The sequence below is a fragment of the Dendrobates tinctorius genome, unplaced genomic scaffold (assembly GCF_039654945.1).
Source record: "Dendrobates tinctorius isolate UK_male_01 unplaced genomic scaffold, ASM3965494v1 ptg000035l, whole genome shotgun sequence".
In the NCBI taxonomy this organism is placed as follows: Eukaryota; Metazoa; Chordata; class Amphibia; order Anura; family Dendrobatidae; genus Dendrobates; species Dendrobates tinctorius.
Window position 1 is genome coordinate 26308127 of NW_027361703.1, and position 20205 is coordinate 26328331.

Below are 20205 nucleotides of genomic sequence, written 5' to 3' on the forward strand. Positions count from 1 at the left end.
TGAATAGGTTGAAATAGAAGCCCTGAGCCATCTCGTGCTCCGGCATGGGGATAATGACTCCGCTGTGCTGGAGTGACTCGATGGCTCCTAGCAACGCCCTTGCCCGGGGGGGGGGTCTCCCCTTTGGGTTGACGGGAAAGACCTGGGGGTACCTGACAAACTATCTTGTACCCCGAGGACACCAGCTCTGTCACTCATGAGTCGTGTGCTACGGTGACCCAGACATGGCGAAACCAGAGTAGGCGACCGCGTACTTTGCTGATGTCGCCTAAAAAATGCTTCGAGTCATTTGGCTGAGGATCTTTGGGACCTGGTTCCCCTCGATCTGGGCTGTCGAGCATGCATCCTCCCCAACGGGTTGGCTCTATATGAGACCTGTCGCTCCCTATCCTGGTTGGAGCGGCGGAGCTGGCCGCTGTAGTCCACCAGGGGTTGGGAAAGTCCCGAAACCGTGCCTGAAACTGGTGGCGAAACGGCGGCTTGACCCTTTGTTGAGGGAGAAAACCACTCTTTCCCCCTGTGGCATCGGAGATGAGCAGGCATAATCTTTCTTCGAATAGGCGGCTGCACTGATAAGGCAGGGAAGTCAAGGACTTTTTGGAGGTTGAATCGGCCCGCCATGTCCTTAACCATATAGCTCTTCTAATAGAAATTGCGCTTGCGGCCGCAAGCGCCGTGCAATTGATCGCATCCAAAGAAGCATTGATTAAGTAGTCCCCAGCCATAGCGATCTGACGCGCAATCTCTGATACCTCCGCAGGTAGGCCCCTATCCTGCGAGGCTCTGTTCAATGATTCTGACCAAGAAATCATGGCCTTGGCTACCAACGTTGCCGCGAACGAGAGAGTACTCATCCTGAGTCTTCAAACACTGAGCGAGCCAAGCTCTCTATGAGACGATCAGTGAGATCCTTAGTAGAAGAACCACTAGGTACAGATAACAGTTTTGGAGGCCAAGCGTGACACGGGCGGATCCACCCTTGGGGATTCCGTCCATTTCTTGCAGAGATCCGGGGCAAACGGATACATCGCCTCGAGTGCCTTCTGGCCCGAAAGACGCCTGTCTGGCCGTTCCCTGTGTCGTTGCACTATGTCCTCGAACTCTGGGTGAGTGCAAAATACTTTATGCCGCTTAGCCCGCTTAAAAGACACCTTATGGCCTGAAGCCAGGGTGGAATCATCCTCAATCCCAAAAGTCTGATTAACAGCTTCGATAAGGCTGTCCACCATTTTTCTCGACACCCCGGGGTATCTAGGTCCAGGGGTTCGTCCGAGTCATAATCTGAGCTTTGCCCGCTCTCGACTACTGGTGAAGGAGAGCGATACACAGAACTCACAGATGCCAAGGCACCGGATGGGCCGGGAGACGCCGTGTGGGTTCGTTTCCCCCGGGTCTGCCTGGAGTGAGAACGGTCCCTGCAGGCCAGAGGCTCTTGTCAGGTGGAGGACCCCTTCAAGACAGGCGAGCCGCTACCCCTGCCCCTATCTGGGGCGCGAAGGGACTCGATTGCCTTTGTAAGCGATGCCTGTTGTGAGTTCATTTTCTGGTCTACCAGTCAGGCTCCCTCTGGTGGTAACAGGAGGTAGTGAGGCTGATTTAATCAGTAGAGATCTGCCACCTGATGAGGATGACGATTGGTCCTCAGGAATCTCAGATTGGATTTAAGACAGCCAACGCCCTACTCTGGTGCTGGTGATTCCTTCTGCTTGTCAGGTCTTGGTTCTCAGCTCTGTTCCAGTCAGCTCAAGCTAAGTTTCTCTGCTGATGTTCACACTTGATTTTGTTGTTGTGTTCGGTTTTTTTGTGTGGTCAGCCAGCCCCGGCTGGGACTGTTCTGAATTTCCACTCTTATTTATCTGTGTTTGCCAATTTGCTTTTTGTCCCTTATTAGATTGGCCTCTTTTTTGCTCTGTCTCAGAATATTTCAGAGTGCTGATATAGTGGGAAAAGTCTAGTGGCTTCAGGGTTAATTTTATCAGAAGTGTTGGACATTATTTTGTAGGGTTTTGGGCAGATTGCAGACAGTGTCTTTCCTTTCCTCTCCTTTCTAGTTAGTTTAGGCCCCATCGTTTGCTCAGCCTATTTTCCTACCTGTGTTTGTGTTTTCATCTTGTTTCACCGTCAATACATGTGTGGGGGCTGTCTATTCCTTTACGGTCTTCTCTGGGGCAGTTAGTTTTCCCTTTCCTTGCTTTAGGCTTATTTAGTCCTCTGGCCGTGACGAGGCGTCTAGGATCATCGTAGGCACGCTCCACGGCTGCTGCTAGTTGTGTCGTTAGGATCAGGGATCTGCAATCTGCATAGTTACCAACCTCTCTGTTTTTCTGGGCTTAGCATGCTTAGGTTTTTTCCTCCTCGGTGACCCATTCATAACAGATGCCCTAGACTGCGACAGTGATAGGGCCCATTCCGTGGGACTTGGAACACTGGGCTCGGTCGCAGTGGAGGGCTCCTGGGCGCGTTCGGAATCGCAGGATTCGCATAATTGTTTGCTCTGTGCCCGCGGAAAAGCGGCCCGACAGGAGGTGCATGCAGCGTATAGGAATGTGTGCGTCTTCACTTTTCCAGCCATATTGTATCTGCCCGGAGTCAATACTGCCCTGCTGGGGGGGGGGGAGGGCACCCCTCGATCACACGTAGCATGGCTCGGGGTGCAGCACTTACCCTAGTCCTGTGTCCCGTGTCCTGGACGCGCTGCTCCTCTGCATGCCTCAGCTGCGGGCGGACTGTCCGAAGAAGCGTCCTGCCGGTACTTCCGGTTGCGGCCTGGCCCTGCTCCGAAGCTGGGGAATCAATTTATTTGGCACCCGCCCAGGCCACGGGGGCGGGCCACCGGAAGTGACGCGGAGAGGGGAGGCGGGACTTCCGCCCGTGGCCTAGCACCGGCCGAAGCCGCGGGCTGGATTTTTAGCACCTACCCGCGCGGGGGGGGCGGCATGGCCGGACTCAGGACACGCCGCCATGCACGCCGGGGGGGAAGGGGACTACCTTCGCCCGACTGCACGAGGCTGAGGGCTCCAGCCCTGTGGACGCTGCTGCAGGAGCCCTCCCAGGCCATCTCCTCCATGACGACGCTTCCAGAACAGGTAGAGGGGAGGGGGCCACATTCAGGATGGTACAGGCACCCTGGCTTTATCGTTCCTTACCCGGGATGAGGAGAGGGACCGTCCGCCGCCTTGCAGCACCGCAGTCTAGCATTGGTGGAGCAGTGGGGGCTGCACAAACTATGCTTGTGCCTCTGTACAGCCCATGGTTTAAATACCTAGGGGTGGTCAGGGCTAAGTCTGGCATCGTGTCCCACGTTGTGGGAGAGGATACGTGGAGGCGACACTCGCACGTGCTCGCCCGTTGATGGTTTGGGGAAATCGGACCCTTTCGATAGGGTCCGTTGCCCCGGTCTTATCTTCATGGAAGGAAAAAAATAAAAAAAATTCTGGGAAAAAAAGACCAGACCCACGTTGCGGGAGAGGAACCCTTTCAATAGGGTCCGTCACCCCTGTCTCATCTTCATAGAAAAAGGGAAAGAAAAAAAAAAATAAGTCTGGAGAAAAAACAGACGTGTGTGCCTCCAACGGACACTAAGCATGAACTGGTTTCCGCCCAAATCGGGGCGAGGGTGTATACGGCGGAGGAGGAGCTAACCTTTTTTTTTTTATTAGTGTCAGCCTCCAGGCGGTGGCATACACCCACAGCACCTGTGTCCCCCAATGAGCGTCTCGGAGAAAAGGATTTTACGGTGAGTTTATCACAAAAATCCATGTTTCAGGATGGAGTCTGATAATACAGCTATAAAACGTCTTCGCCATATATATAGTAACTTAGGAAGGAGGAACATATTAAGTGAAGTAATACGGCCAATCAGTGACGGAGAGAGGTTTCCAGTTATCCATTAGTTTCTTTTTTTCACTTAGTGTCAAGCCTCCAGGCGGCGGAAGCATACACCCACAGTACCTGTGTCCCCCAATGAGGCGAAGGAGAAAGTATGATTTTTTTTATCCAGCAATTAAGACCCCGACACTTCAGAATGATGATGCAGAATGATGATGGATCTGAATGAGACATGTTTTTTTTTTTTAATCAAAAAGAGGGGGGAATAAAATCCCCTTACTACTACTTCTACTACTAAGCAAAAGCTCTCAATCTATAGGGTAAACTGTTCTTCTGATGGGGATTATTACAAAAACCTGACACGGGAGATGGTGGAATTCTATTTTCCAGCCTTCCCTTACAATATCTAGGACCCAGGTGCTGGAAGAGATGTTCTCCCAGACCTGAATGAAGAGGAAAAGCTTTTCCCCTACTGCTGGCCTGACGTCATTGTGAGGATTTATTGGAAGCCGAGGAGGGACCTCCAAACATGAAACTGGTCTCTCTTTTATTCTTAAATTACCACTTCCTTCTCTCCCCAGGAGAACATTCCCTACTAAACTTTTTCCTCTGAAAATAAGTCTTCCTTGAATTCCCTGAAAATCCACTAAAGCTTTTTTCTTGTCACCGGTCCTTTCTAGGATATCATGCAAATTTTTCCCCAAACAAAAACTGGCCATCACATAGTATAAAGCAGTTTATTTTTTGATTGTAGGTCTCCCAGACAGCCCTTGAGGCACAAGGCCCATCTTGCTGACAGTCTGGCAGACCTAGCCGCTAGTCTCACAGAATTAGCGAATGTGTCCGCTAGGAATGCTGCAGCTCGGGCAACAAGGTTAGACAAAACCTTATCTCTTGAGCTTTTACTTTTCAGCTGTTTCTCCAGCTGTAGCATCCAAATCATAAGGGAACGGGCGATACAAGTTCCAGCAATCACCGGCTTCAGACCCCCCTTCTGCCGCCTCCCATATGTGCCTTAGATAAGCATCCTTTTTTATCTAACGGATCTCTGAGCACCCTCTCAAAGGGTAGCACTGGTACTCCATGACAACCAGGCAACGTAAGCTGGAACATGAGCATTCTGCTCCACGGTTCACCCTTAAGAAGGAATAGCCAGCGCAATCTTCTGCGTCCGCCTCCTCCAGCGATTGCCCTGTCAGGCACCCCCCCCCCCCCGCACGCCATCGAGTGACCCGGCCAGTGACGCGTAGGGTACCGCCATTTTCTTCCCTGTTACGTCACTTGGGCATGTCTGCTCCCAGCATGACTTGCGCCCCTGACGTTAACGATATGCGCCACCGGAGCGGAGAGCAGGCACAGGGAGTGCAGCAGGGGTGGGTGGCGAGGTGATCCGAGAAAGCCTCAGATCTTTCTCTGATGCCCGCACATGCACAGAGCCCTCATGGGACCGATGAATGGCGCTTCCAGTTACCTGAAAGCTGGCGCCACAGGCACGCAACCTGCTCTTTCGGACACCGGGACAGGCCTGGGTAAGGAATCTTCTTTTCTTAATTCACCGTGTATTTCAAAACGAGGTTCCCATCAAGGACAGGAAACTAACTGATGCGGGCGAGAGGTACCGCCCTTTTATTTCAGTAGATTTCCTGTCCTTGTTGGGCAGATTTCTCTCTCAGGTGTGCTGTCATGGATAAAGGGAAAAAGTTGTTGACAAACTCTTTAATATCATGCAACCAAATTTGTAATGCTGAATCTTCTGCCATTCTATTTAAATCCTAGTCAAGTTCCACACTCCGAACAATCCATGCATTTACCAAACACTCAGATCCAACAAGTCTCAGTCCATCCCTACTACATACTGTCTGCTGTATTTGCACAGAACGATAGGGCTATTAATCTATGACAGAAGACTGTACACGCATATTCATTACATAAGCAAAGTACTTCCACATTTCACCAATACCCAGAATGTCAGAAAGGCTATTTATCATATGTCAGAACTGATAAGAGCCTTATATTAATGTGCGTCATTCATCTTAAAGAGTGATGTCAATTACAGGCACCGGGTTCAGGAGAACATTATGTCTCAGATTTAAACCACATACCTTAGTAACATAATGTAAACATAAAAAGCACATGAATGTTTCATTGTAAGAATTCATTAGTAATGTTAATCCTTTAAGTGTCAAGCTTGTTTTAGTATTTGGGGGTACACTTTTTTTTTGTAGGCAGACCTATTAGTCTGCAAAAAAAGTGTTGTCCTCTTTAAAAAAATCTTTGTCCACGTCTGAAGATTAATATAAAATAAATTGTTCTTTTCTCACCATCCAAGGGTCCACTGCCGAATCTCTCCTGGAGTCCAATATGGACTATAGTGCTGACATCACGTAGACGATTGTGGCAGCCAAACTATGGGCTCTGCAGCTCTACCTGCGTAGGCTGAAAGCAATGAGAGCCGCTGAGCTCACCGACTGCCAAATTGTTGATGATCAGCAATACAGCCAAAACTGGACACCAAGAGCAGTGTTGGAGACTTGGCTATGGGGACCTGTGGATGGCGAGAAAAGCATGGTCTGTAATTAATGATGTCGCGTGCTCAAATATTGTGTATGCGATTTCTGCAGTAATGAGTTAGGCCTTTTTCACACTTCAGTTTTTTGTGTCAGTTAAAATCCGCCAAAAAGGCGGACAAGCGGATCCGTTCCTAACTGATGTGAACGGATGCCACAGGATCCGTTTTTTGACGGATCCGCAGAATGAGGAAATCTAAAGGAACCGCTGGCGAGAGAGAGAGCGAGACAGAATTTTTTTCCTCCGCCAGAAAGGATTTCAGGGTTAATTTTCTCCCTGACTTCCTTTCTCCGGGCATGCGCATTGGAAAATGCGGATCCAACCACAAAAAAAACGTTGCATGGTCCGTCCAGGCATGCCGGCGGATGAAAAAAATTTGGCGGATCCTCACAAAAACGGATCCAACGGATGACCATCAGTCAAGATCCGCCAGTAATGCAACTCAATGGGGAAAAAAACGGATCAGCAAAAAAAAAAAAAAATTGAGGATCCGTTTTTTTCAAAACCTGGCGGATTTTGACTGATTGTCAAAAACGGAAGTGTGAAAGAGGCCTTAATGAAACAACCACACTGACATTTAATTTTACCATAGAAACCTCTTTATATTTTAGTATTAAAGCAGTGAATAGGAGATACCCCCTAAAGTACTACATAACGTCACCTAAAGGGGTGATATCATCAGCACCATTCATCTCCCGGATGACGAGACAACCCTTTTAAAGGGAACCCGTCACGTGAAAAAAAGCTATTAACTGAACCCCTACCAGTGCCGCCCCTATGACTGAAATCAGTATGCTACTGGGGAGGAATAAAGTTCATTTCTTCTCAGCAGCAGGGAAGTGTCGATGCCAGGCAAGTTCAGAACGCTATTAACGTGCAGATTAACCCCATATCGGCAGGTTAATAGCATTTTTTTCACATGACAGGTTCCCAGAATGTGACCACCATGATATAAAAGTGCAGTGTGTGAAACTGGCACGTCTTAGTAGTCTAAAGTATAACTTTGCAATATTGAACTATTTAAAAAAAATATATCTTACTGTAAAACCATTCTCATCTTGTGCATTTATAGCAGCACCATGGGCAACCAGCAGAGTAACAACTTGTGTATGCCCACCACTCGCAGCATGCATAACCGGAGTCATTTTCTTCCTGCAAACAACACATACAACATCATGGTGAGGCAATAAAAACAGCATATTAAATGTAAAAGAGCAACCTTGCTTTTTAGGAAAGGTGTCAAAATGCATGTAGACATGCATGAAAAATAAAACCTGCTGTCATTGTAGAAATAATTGGTGCACCATAGACAAGCTACCATATCACGGTGTCCAATTGTCACTGGATTGTACTGGAATTTTCTCTGATGAACCCCCATTTAAAGTAAAGTAAAGGGGAAACATAGCAAAGTGGCTGTCCATTAATAGACTGACCACAAGGCGACTCCCAGATGGCACTGCTCCTGTGCTGAGTTCAGAGTCCCCTGCCGATCTCATGACAAACAATGAACTTTCCATCAGAGCGGCATTGTGAAGGCTGCATACTAACTTTGGCCACTGATAAATAATAATTTTATTTCTATAGCGCCAACATATTCTGCAGCACTTTACATTTTAGAGGGGACTTGTACAGACAATAAAAGACATTACAGCATAATAATCACATGACTCAGATACCAAGAGGAATGCGGGCCATGCTTGCAAGCTTACAATTTATGAGGAATGATTATTTAGGTCACAAGACCCTCTGGGGACACAGGGCTCGCAGCAGAGGAGAGGCACTAGTCTGAGAGCACCTTCAGGGCAATTCATAAGACTTGTTCAGTAGAGGACTTTATCTTTTTAAAACACTAATAATTGGAAAAAGCACTGTATAATCATGAAGCACAAAATCCAATTAATAGAAAACCTCTAAATGAGTGTGAACATAAAGGAAATACGTTAGGTTTTTGCTATGTAATCTGAAGATAGCAGGAGATAGAGGATGAAACACGGAATTCAAGGATCTGTCACTTTTCAAAGTGCTTTCTGCTACTTACTGTGAAGGATTTATTACCAGCAGATTAACATTGCCGCACTACACTAGTCCAGCCAGGACCCCTTCCCTTGTGTTAAGCACCTGTACATGGAGAGCCTGGTGTGGGCGAGGTTAGCTTTCTCAGCTCTGCTTCATTCCAAATCTAAATCGATTGTATCAGAACTGCTGTACCCAGTAATCTAAGTGATACATCATTGGATACAGATTCTCTTTGCCTACATTATGCTGCTCTCAGATGAGGTAGCAAAACCCGGCTGACAGATTCCCTTTAAGAAAAGATACAGGGAAAGAACAGATAGTAAGAGGCAGATTACAACTATCATATGTATAGGTATCTCTTTCTCCACAAGGCAAGCTGTTCCATGGAGCCCCAGACCGAGGAAGATTGTCAGTCATCTTGTGTTTCTTACATTTTCTAATTGTGCCAACTGTCATTGCCTTCTCACCGAGCTGCTTGCCTATTGTCCTGTAGTTCATCTCAGCCTTGTGCAGGTCTACAATCTTGTCCCTGGTGTCCTAAGACAGCTGTTTGATCTTGTCCATGGTGGAGAGGTTGGAGTGTGCTTGTGTGGACAGGTGTCTTTTATACAGGTAACAAGTTCAAACAGGTGTAATTAATACAGGTAATGAGTGCAGAGTAGGAGGGCTTCTTAAAGAAAAATTAACAGGTCTGTGAGAGCCAGAATTCTTGCTGGTTGTTAGGTGATCAAATAGTTATCTCATGCAATAAAATGCAAATTAATTTAACCCCTTAGTGACAGGGCCAAATTTTTAAATTCTGAGCAATGTCATTTTATGTGGTGATAACTCTGGAACGCTTCAACAAATCCTATTGATTTTGAGATTGTTTTTTCGCGTCACATTATAATTTATGATAATGGTAAATTTAGGTTGATATACTGTATTTTGTTTATTTATAAAAAATATCAGAAACTTGACAAAAATGTAAAAACAATTGCAATTTTCAAACTGTGAATGATTATCCCTTTAATCCAGATAGTCATACCACACAAAAACATTAATAAACATTTCCCACATGTCTGCTTTACATCAGCACCATTTTTAAAAGGCTATTTTTTTTTTTTTTTTTTAATTCGTTTATTGAACCTCAGGACATAAAAAAAATGTACAACATACATATTGGATTATAATAACAAGCATTATACAGAGCATACAAGTTTCCATCCATTGTGAAATATAAAGCAAAGAAATTGCACATTCTTATTGATATACAAGGTAATATGTACATAACCTTCCAAGCATACGCAAAGGACAGTTGGCTATACACTGAAAAGCATGTATATCAAATTTAACAAGCCTTTATCATATTACTCAGATAATAAAGTCTAATTAGAAATTCCTAAACTACGACTACCACTACATCAACTAGTATCTACTATTTTCGCAGCCTGGTTTCCTATATCATATTATCTCGCATTTGAGGTCTCAACCTTGCAAAGTAAGATGAGAGGAGTTCCACCTCTCCCAAATCTTTTCAAATTTACCCAGGCATCCCCTATTTTGGTATAATGTTCACTCATATGGAACAATCGAATTTACCAAATCAATCCAAATTCTAAGGGAGGGACATAAGCTTGCCATCCACCGTAGTGCCAGTACCTTCTGTGCCATCAACAGTGTCTCGTGCAGGAAGACCCCAGTATAGCGATCCCAAATCTCATCATCCCATACCCCAAATAAGCAGATCAATGGCTCTAGAGGGACAGGGGCTTGTACCAGGGATGTCAGTAACGATGTAACCTCTTTCCAGTAGTGTAGGATAGTGGGACATTGCCACACCATATGAATAAAATCTGCATCTGGTGAGTGACATCGTAGACATTCTAATGATTGAAGTCGACCCATCCTAAAGAATCGTGTCGGAGTCAAGTATGATTGATTATAATTGTATCATTATGTTATTAATAGATGGTGATACTCCGATCAGAGATTCCAGGATCTCCTCCCACTCCTCTCCTTGCATGTTAGGGAAGAGTCGTTCCCACTTCCTCTTAATAGAGCTTATGGCCGATTCTGCCCCTACTGACAGCATGTATGTATATAAAGAGGAGATGAGACCCTGGGGACCCTGCGAATTAAGGATTCCTTTCAGAGATAGATTTGAAATAGTACGGCCCACACCCCTACATCTCATGTGTGATTGAAGAGCCGATCTCAGCTGTAAATAGCGGAAAAATTGGGATCTCTGGATATCATGTGTAACCTGTAATTGTTCAAAAGACATTAAGGTCCTCTGGTCATACAAGTCCCCCATGGAGGAGACGTTATGCTGCATCCAAAAGTCAGTGGATGGATGATTTAGCAATTCCGGAAAATAATCATTATTCCACAGGGGCATTTCAGCTATAAAATATTTAAACCCAATCACTTTCTTGATTTGCCTCCATGTTAATCGTGCCAGCCGGAGCAAGGGCAGTAGACGAGGGGCATTAGTCTTCTTTAACTCAAGGAAACCTAATGGGCAGTTAGTTTGTACAACGTGAAGCAGGTGACTTTCAGAATTAGGGAGCTAATTACCCGGCATCCATTTACCTAAAGCTTTAGCCTGCCCAGCCAAATAGTACAGGAAAAAATCTGGTAACGCTGCCCCACCTCCCTTTTTAGGTCTTTGTAAAGTGGAAAATTTAAGTTTGGGCCTAGTTTTCCCCCATATAAAGGATGTGATCTGGGAATTGAGATTCACAAAGAAAGATTTAGGTATCATTACAGCACTGTGTTGAAGGGAGTAGCTAAGCTTGGGGAGTAATATGTTAATCAGGTTAATGGGTCCGGCTACAGACAACGGAAGCTTGCTCCAGGATGCAAATTTAACTTTAACTAGTTCCAGTAGTGTGTGGACATTAAGTTGTAAGTCAAGCGTACTATTGTGAGATATGTAGATACCCAAATATTTAAAACTAGATACAATAGACAACGAGGAGAGAGCCTCTAGCTGGGGCATGGGAACAGGGGTAACAGGCAGACCTCTCCCAATTTACATATAAGCCTGAATATTTGCTGAATCTATCTATAATGGCTATCACTTCCGCTTCATCCATGAATATCACCATATCGTCAGCATATAGACCTATGGTATCTACCTGACCTGCTATATCTATACCCTTAATGCCAGGGGAAGACCTTATACGTATTGCTAGTGCCTCAATCACAAGGGCGAAGAGGGCCGGGGAAAGGGGGAAGCCTTGACGAGTCCCCCTATGTAATGAAAAGGACTCAGATACAGATTTACTATAATACGGGCATTGGTATTCATATATAATATTTTGATCCATTTTATAAATTTATCACCAAAGCCATATCTTTGCAAGCATGCGGAGAGGAAAGGCCATTCAAGAGAGTCAAAAGCCTTGGCAGCATCTAGCGATGCCAGTGCCCATTTGTTGTCTGGCATTAGGAAGCTATATTGGACTATTGACTGTACTCGTCTGATGTTAATGGTAGTGCTCTTACCAGGCATAAAGCCCGTTTGATCAGGATGTATAAGGTTCAATATAATTGAATTCAGTCTGGTAGCTAGGATCTTGGTAAAAATGTTATAGTCCACATTTACTAATGAAATAGGGCGATAGGATCCAAATTCCAAAGGGTCCTTCCCCTCCTTTCTAAGCACTATGATATTAGCCTCATAAAAGGATTCAGGCATAGATTTCCCTTCCCAAATTCCCCGAAATACCTTCACCAGAAGTGGGGGTCAATATATCCCGGTATTTCCTGTACAATTCAATAGGGACCCCGTCTGGTCCAAGGGGCCTTCCCGGAGGCCATGTCCGTTATAGCATTTTCTATCTCCTCCGCAGTGAACACAGCGTCCATAAGGGCTCGCTCTTCAGGATCTAATGTAGGGAATGTCACATCTGACAAATAGTCTAAACACCCCATGTTATCAAAGTCACTGTTAGATTTATATAATGACCTGTAGTAGTCGTAAAAACAGTATCAGTACCTCCTCGGTCGAAGACACCAATAGACCATCCCAGGGCTGTGGAGACGGAGTCGTGGAGTCGGTGCTCATTTTGGTGGAGTCAGAATAAAATGGACCGATTCAGACTCGTAAAATATATAATAAACTGGGTACAGTAATTCAATGCAGAATGTGCTGAATATTTTTTCATAGGAATTTGGGAAAGTTATGAAGTGTCCTATAAATGGCTGTTCTATTCCTGATCTAAGGCTACATTGACACACAGCGTTTTTCCTGCGTTTTTTGAGGATACGTTTTTCAGCTGCAAAAGCAGATCAGCTTTTTAAAAAACCGCATCACCTGAAAGGTTTTTGAGCTCATAGATAATGCTTTCAATAGCAAAAGCAGATTACAAATCTATCTGCTCTATCCATCCATTTATCCATATCTGTCTATCCATATCTGTACCAAAAAGAATGAAAGCCAGGTAGTACACAGACTAACACTCCTTTTTTTTTTTAGCACCAGTCAGGTACACCTCATAGCTGCCCAAAAGGACGCCCAGGACAGGCATTGCTCGTCTTCAGTAACACATCAACATCAATTGATAGTTGGAATAAATAGACTGCATTCATCACCACATCTTCTTAAGGTGCAGGCTATATTTTCAAGTGTAGGGGTGTGCAGTATGAGCTTCTGCAACAGCTGAGGTGTGCAGTATGAGGTTCTGTGGAAGAGTATGAGGTTCTGCCCCCCCAGGTTTGATCTTGGCTACGCCCATGGTGTGAATGTAGCCTGAGGATCTAGGCCTTGTCTTAGCTGAGATAAGTCGTAGTGTTATAATATATACACACATACACACACACATACACACACACATTCACACACACACACACAGTACATACCAAAATTTTGGACACACCGCATTCAAAGAGTTTTCTTTATTTTCATGACTATGAAAATTGTAGATTCACTCTGAAGGCATCAACACTGTGAATTAACACATGTGGAATTATATACTGTAATTAACAAAAAAGTGTGAACCAACTGAAAATGTCTTATATTCTAGGTTCTTCAAAGTAGCCACCTTTTGTTTTGATTACTGCTTTGCACACTCTTGGCATTCTCTTGATGAGCTTCAAGAGGTTGTCACAGGAAATGGTTTTCACTTCAAAAGTGTGCCGTCAGGTTTAATAAGTGGGATTGCTTGCCTTATAAATGGTGTTGGGACCATCAGTTGTGTTGTGCAGAAGTCTGGTGGATACACAGCTGATAGTCCTACTGAATAGACTGTTAGAATTTGTATTATGCCAAGAAAAAAGCAGCTAAGTAAAGAAAAACGAGTGGCCATCATTACTTTAAGAAATGAAGGTCAGTCAGTCCGAAAAATTGGGAAAACTTTGAATGTGTCCCCAAGTGCAGTAGCAAAAGCCATCAAGCGCTACAAAGAAACTGGCTCACATGAGGATGGCCCCAGGAAAGGAAGACCAAGAGTCACCTCTGCTGCGGAGGATAAGTTCATCCGAGTCACCAGCCTCAGAAATCGCAGGTTAACAGCAGCTGAGATTAGAGACCAGGTCAATGCCACACAGAGTTGTAGCAGCAGACACATCTCTACAACTGTTAACAGGAGACTTTGTGCAGCAGGCCTTCATGGTAAAATTAGCTGCTAGGAAACCACTGCTAAGGACAGGCAACAAGCAGAAGAGACTTGTTTGGGCTAAAGAACACAAGGAATGGACATTAGACCAGTGGAAATCTGTGCTTTGGTCTGATGAGCAAGATCACAGAACTAATAAGTTCTGTGATCTCTAATGAAAATATAAGGTGCGACACCTCGAAATTTATTCACTTAACATAGTATTTAAATTCCTCTAGGAATGGCTAAGAGGTCAGATCATGGCCTTCATGCTGTCAACCTGGCCTTATCTAGGAAAAAATGGTAGCACAGGGAGTAAGGCCGTTATTGTAAACATGCATGTATATAAAAGAAATGATGGAGAAGTTGCTAACCGTTGGAGGGTGGCGGCGTTATATGCCCTGAAAAACGCGGTATCCACCGCTGGTGTCACGGGTATCCATGGCTGATACCCCTGTGTTATTAGTAGGCGGGACTACCGCTTGAATCAACGGTCCGCATCACCGGAAATGACGTATTCGTACGCGTCATCATCCTGTCAATCTTGTGTGAGAGTTGGGGCCGCGTCATAGGAGGTGGCGCTAGAGCGCACGTCATCCCCCTATGAATCCGTATGGTGGGGTGGAGATTGTCGAACCTTATATTTTCATTAGAGATCACAGAACTTATTAGTCATTTTCTGTCTTTATCAGACCATCCAAGTGATTTTTTCTTGGGGACATTAATCCATTATTTCTCTTCACTAACTCTAACAGGTTAGTCCCGCACTATTTTATATCAATTTATTATTTAAACACGTTTCTATTTAATTATAGTTAATGTAATCTTGTTGACCCAAGTTCTTATACCCGTATCTTCAGGATGGATGACATGACCTCCACTTAATTTTATTCTAATAGTGGCTATATACTATAGTGAGTAGATATATACCTAATACCTAATCTTTATCCTACTACAGATATTCAACAATCTATTGAAAATAAGCAGTCTTGGTAGGTCATTATTTAATTTTCCCTTATTTCTCATTTTTCCCCCTTTTTTTTTTTCCCCTTTTCTCACATTGGTCCTCTCTCCTTTATGTTATACTCCCCAATACCTCAACCAGTTCCTCTGATCACTTATGCACCCATGGAAGTTTTTTCTTTTGTAGTTTATTGTTACATTTTGATTTATTGTATTATATGTAGCTTCTGACTTGTACCACATGTATTGTCATTAATTCTGCAGTATACGGATCGAAGGCTTATTGATAGAGCCGAAACGTCTATTTGTGACTGCAAATAAAAACCTTCACTTTGCAACAAGTTGAGTGCCATAACTTTTATTATCTATACTGGTGTGGGAACCTTCTTTTGTGCACCGACGCAGCTGTGCCACGATATATCTTTGATACATATCAACTCAGACCCCATGTTTTACTACGCTGAATATGGCGCATAGCATTACCCTGGTAAAATTTAGAGACATCACCTAGAGACTGAAATTGCTGTTGGCTGCGATTTTTATCTAAAAAATACATCGGACCACTATAGAGAAAAAACAAAGTAAATAAACAACAAACAATATGGGAGAAAAGTCCTGTACTCCTCCCATCATGAAACAAACAAGGTATCCATCACTGAGCTCTGTGTCCGGTATTGTTGGTAATTTGGACGCTTGCGGACAAAGCTCCAATCAGACCATTAATAGAAAAGTACTAACTAGCAATAGATACATTAGGATTCCTTTGCATCAGACCCTTTGTGGGACCGTAGCCACTCAGTCGCCTCCGCTTGATCCGTAAAAAACAAGGTAGAACCCTCGTGGACCAACCGAAGCCAGGCCGGATAGATTATCGAGTACATAATATTCCTCTCCCGCTTTTTGACTTCCGTGAACTGTGCCCGTTGTTTCTGAAGTTCCATAGAGGTGTCTGAGAAAATCGAGGTTGTGGCATTGTTGAACATTACTTTTTTGCCGTGCCAGATGCAGAGCCACATCCCTATCTCTGCAGTTGAGGAGACGCACCAGAAAAGGTCTAGGTGGGTCTCCAGGAGGAAGAGGCCTAGTAGGGACCCTGTGAGCCCTTTCCACCGCAAATGTTGGGGAGAATTCGTCTCCCAGAGTAGTTTTGAGCCAATCTTCTAGGAATTGCTCCAGATGTTGACCTTCCAAGCGTTCCGGCAGTCCAATAATTAGGATATTATTCCGACACATTCTGTTCTCCAGGTCATCTGCTTTTTTTCCTCCACACGTTCATAGAGAATGCCACTTTCGTTAGTTTGGCTTCCATAGGTGTGATGGTGTCTTCTACCTAGGATACCCTTGTCTCCACCTCCGTAACACGGCCCCTCATGGCTTGCATATCTTGTAGGAGACGCCCCACCTCGGTGTACACGTCCTCTATCTTCCCAGTCAGAGATGTCCTGGTTAAGGAGATGGCCTGCATCAGTTGTTTGGACGCCTGTTTAAGGGTTAATTCCTCTTGCTCACTCTCCTCCCGCCCTTCTGGGGGTCAGCTTTTACGCTGAGCCTGCGAGGGGTTATTTTTAAGGCGTCTTGAAACATCAGGATGGTCTATTCTAGCATACTCTTTCAGTTTTTCAGCTGCTCCCGACCCCTTAGAACGACTCATTTCAATAGCAATATGGCACAGCCGGATATTAAGAACGGTACACTCTGGAGTCTTCTGATTCAAAGTTATAGACGTAGCAGGGCTATCATATAGTGGCAGCAGAGCCACAAAAGCAGCACAGATCTGAAGGGCCACGCAGGGAGGCAATGTCTGGCTCCGGGTAGCAAACAAGGGCCTTTATCCTTTATGACCCGGGGGGGGACCCGCAGCGCCCCACAGGGACAGCAGTCAGGAAAGGGTCCAAAGCCCTTAAAGTAATAGCGCTGGCAGGCCAGGTGACTTAAAGAGAAGGAACCCGGGGCCCAATCTTTCAGCGCACTCACCGCTTGTCCCCCACAGATCTTCAGGGTATGTGCTCACCGTCCATCAGCACTGCAGTGATGGGGACCAGCACCGCGTCTCTCACAGGCAGAGCGCATGCTTCCAAAGATGGCCGCCGCCTGGTGCAGACCCCGCCGGCCGCCCCGGTCTTCACAGCTGCCAGCACACGACAGTCCAGGAGTGCCCCAGAGTCCAGAGGGGTCCGAAGACCGGCAAATATGTTGTGGTGGTAAGGGTCCACTGGTCGGATATCTTCAGGATGCCAGGAGCTCTAAATGCGTCCTCTCTCCGCCCCCCAGGGATAATTTATTTTGTTAGCCTTTTAAGAGGTTTAAACATGTAGAAGTAATTTTTCATGTTTTCAAGGAAATTTACAAAATGTATTTTTCTGAGGGACCTATCCAGGTTTGAAGTGACTTTGGGGGTGCTATATATTGGGGAACCCCAAATGTGATACCATTTTAAAAACAGCACCCCCGACATATTGAAAACTGCTGTCATATAGTTTATTAACCCATCAGATGATTTTCAGGAATTAATGCAAAGTGTTATAGCAGGCATGAAAAAGTGTGTGTTTACCACCTAAATGTAGCTAACTTCTGAACTGAGCGCTATAGTTGGGAGACTCTAAGGCCGCTATTTGGTCATGAACTGCTTTGGCAAACATAGGGACCACACAATTATGATCTCGTGTGTCAATTAGATTAAAGCGGAAGCCCCTACAATCTGTTAACCATCTATTTGATGTAGTCACTTTTGCCAGCATCAACTAAGGTGTTAAACAGATATGGACAGTATTAACATTGATAGTATGTGATACAGCAAGTTGTCAGCTATAGTATACAATTGACAGCTCCTGGATGGTCACCTGTATGTGGATGCTATTCTCTTATATCTCAGGACAGTAAAAAGACATATTGGCTGTCATTAAGGGGTTAAAAATCATACAATTTTTAGATTCTGTCTTTCACAGATGAAATAGATATGAGATTGGTACAAATATCATGTCACAATTCATGAATAAAACCACCTTTTATTTAGATATTTTCTCAAATCACAAGAATAACATACATACATGAAAACTAGAGTACCTCAAGGATACACACTTGGCAATGGGTCTATTCTAGCGAAGAAAAAAAATATATATAGGGAAAAAGAAATCCAAACCTACAGGGCCCTGTGTGGAAAAGTGATTGCCTCAACTTAAATTAACTGCGGTTTATCACATCTTTTGGAAGGCAAGTTCAAATTCCCTAGCCACACCTAGGCCTGATCACTGCTACACCTGTTCTCAATCAAGAAATCACTTAGACAGGACCTGCCTGACAAAGTGAAGTAAACTAAAAGTTCCTCAAAAGCTAGATACCATGCCACGATCCAAAGAAATTCTGGAACAAATAGAAACAAAGTTATTGAGATCTATCAGTCTGGGGAAGGTTATAAAGCCACTTCTAAAGCTTTGGGACTCCAGCAAACAGTGAGACATTATCCACAAATGATGAAAACATGGAAAAGTGGTGAACCTTCCTAGGCGTGGAGACCGACCAAAATTACCCCAAGAGCACAGCGACACAGCCAAGAGGTCACAAAAGACCCCAAAATATTCAAAGAACTGCAGGCCTCAATGGTCTCAGTTAAAGTCATTGTTCAGAACTCCACCATTAACACAAGAAAGACTGTGCAAAAATGTTCTACATGGCGGAGTTCCAAGATGAAAACCACGGCTGAAAAATAAGAACATAAAGGCTTCTCAATTTTGCCACAAAACATCTTGATGATCCCCAAGACTTTTGGGAGAATAGTCTGTGGACTGACAAAACAAAAGCTGAGCTTTTTGAAAGGTGTATGTCCCATTATATATGGCGTAGAAGTAACAGCATTTCAGAAAAGGAACATCATACTAACAGTAAAATATGATGGTGATGGTAGTGTGATGGTCTGGGGCAGTTTTTGCTGCTTCAGGACCTGGAAGACTTGCTGTGGTAAATGGAACCATGAATTCTGCTGTCTACCAAAAAATCCTGAAGGAGAATGTCTGGCCAACTGTTCATGACCTTAAGCAGAAGTGTGCTTGGGTTATGCAGCAGACAATGATCCAAAACACACCAACAAGTCCGCGTCAGAAATACACATTTTAGACTTTGGAGTGGCCTAGTCATAGTCCTGACCTTAATCTGATTGAGGGGCTGTGGTATGACCTTAAAACATGCAGTTCATGCTCTGAAACCCCTGTGGCTGAATTACAACAATTCTGCAAAGAGGAGTGGGCCAAAATTTCTCCAGAGCATTGTAAAAGACTCATTGACAGTTATCACAAATGCTTGATAGAAATTGTTGCTGCCAAGTGTGGCCCAATCAGTTATTACTTTTAGGGGGGAATCAGTTTTTCACACAGAGCCCTGTAGGTTTGGATTTCTTTCTCCCTTGATAAAAAGATCTTCATTTAAAAACTGCATTTTGTGTTTGTGTTATCTTTGTTTAATATTTAAATGTTTTGTGATCTGAAACATTTAAGTGTGAAACATGCAAAAGAATAGGAAGTCAGGAAGAGGGCGACCACTTTTTCCACACAGCTGTGTGTATATATCTGTCTCTCTCTTTTTCGGTAGTGCAGTACCACACCAATATATTCCAATCAGGGATGGTTGTAATTAATATTTCTGTTTCAGCTCCATAATAGTCTAACGTGCGTACAGTGCTTTAACTACCAATATACCCATGGTATATAGTGCAATACAACAGGATTTTATCACATTTAAACTTAAGTCAGCAATGGTAGTAGTACATAGTATGCGTCTGTAATGGTATTCCCATGTGTAGGTCACCACAGCTGCATATATAACATTCGCTTTCTATACCTATCAATGGACACTACACCATGTTCCAAATTATTATGCATTATGTGTGTGTATATTGTATTGCACACATCGTCTGCTCTGCAGAAAATAACAGACACTGGAAGCAGCAGCAGAGACTCAGCGCTAGATTCAGGAAGGGAATTAAACATTTTTGTTTGTTTTTTTCATTTTGTGGCCATTCTTTTTTATATAAAAATATAACTTTTGCAGGTTTATACACTAGCTACTAGGGTTTTTTAGAGTCATGTTTCTTAATGTTTCAGGAAATAACACCAGTAAGGCATGATGGTCAGACCCAGACCTTCTTTCTTTTGTATTCTGTACTGGAGTCATTGTGAAGGGAGAGGGAGCAGGGTAAAGGCCCCTTTACATTTAGCGATGCACCAGCGATCCCGACCACGGTACGACCAGGTCAGGA

General features: G+C 44.3%; 1 protein-coding gene across 2 annotated transcripts in view; it reads right to left on the reverse strand.

Moving 5' to 3' along the window:
• The window catches only part of ASZ1 (ankyrin repeat, SAM and basic leucine zipper domain containing 1), a 238510-nt gene that overhangs the window by 128121 nt on the left and 90184 nt on the right, over window positions 1-20205 (reverse strand). For both annotated transcript variants that reach the window (XM_073573352.1, XM_073573353.1), the window contains exon 5: window positions 7437-7548. In XM_073573352.1, coding sequence (XP_073429453.1) covers window positions 7437-7548 — 112 coding nt within the window. The remainder of the gene's footprint in view (window positions 1-7436; window positions 7549-20205) is intronic.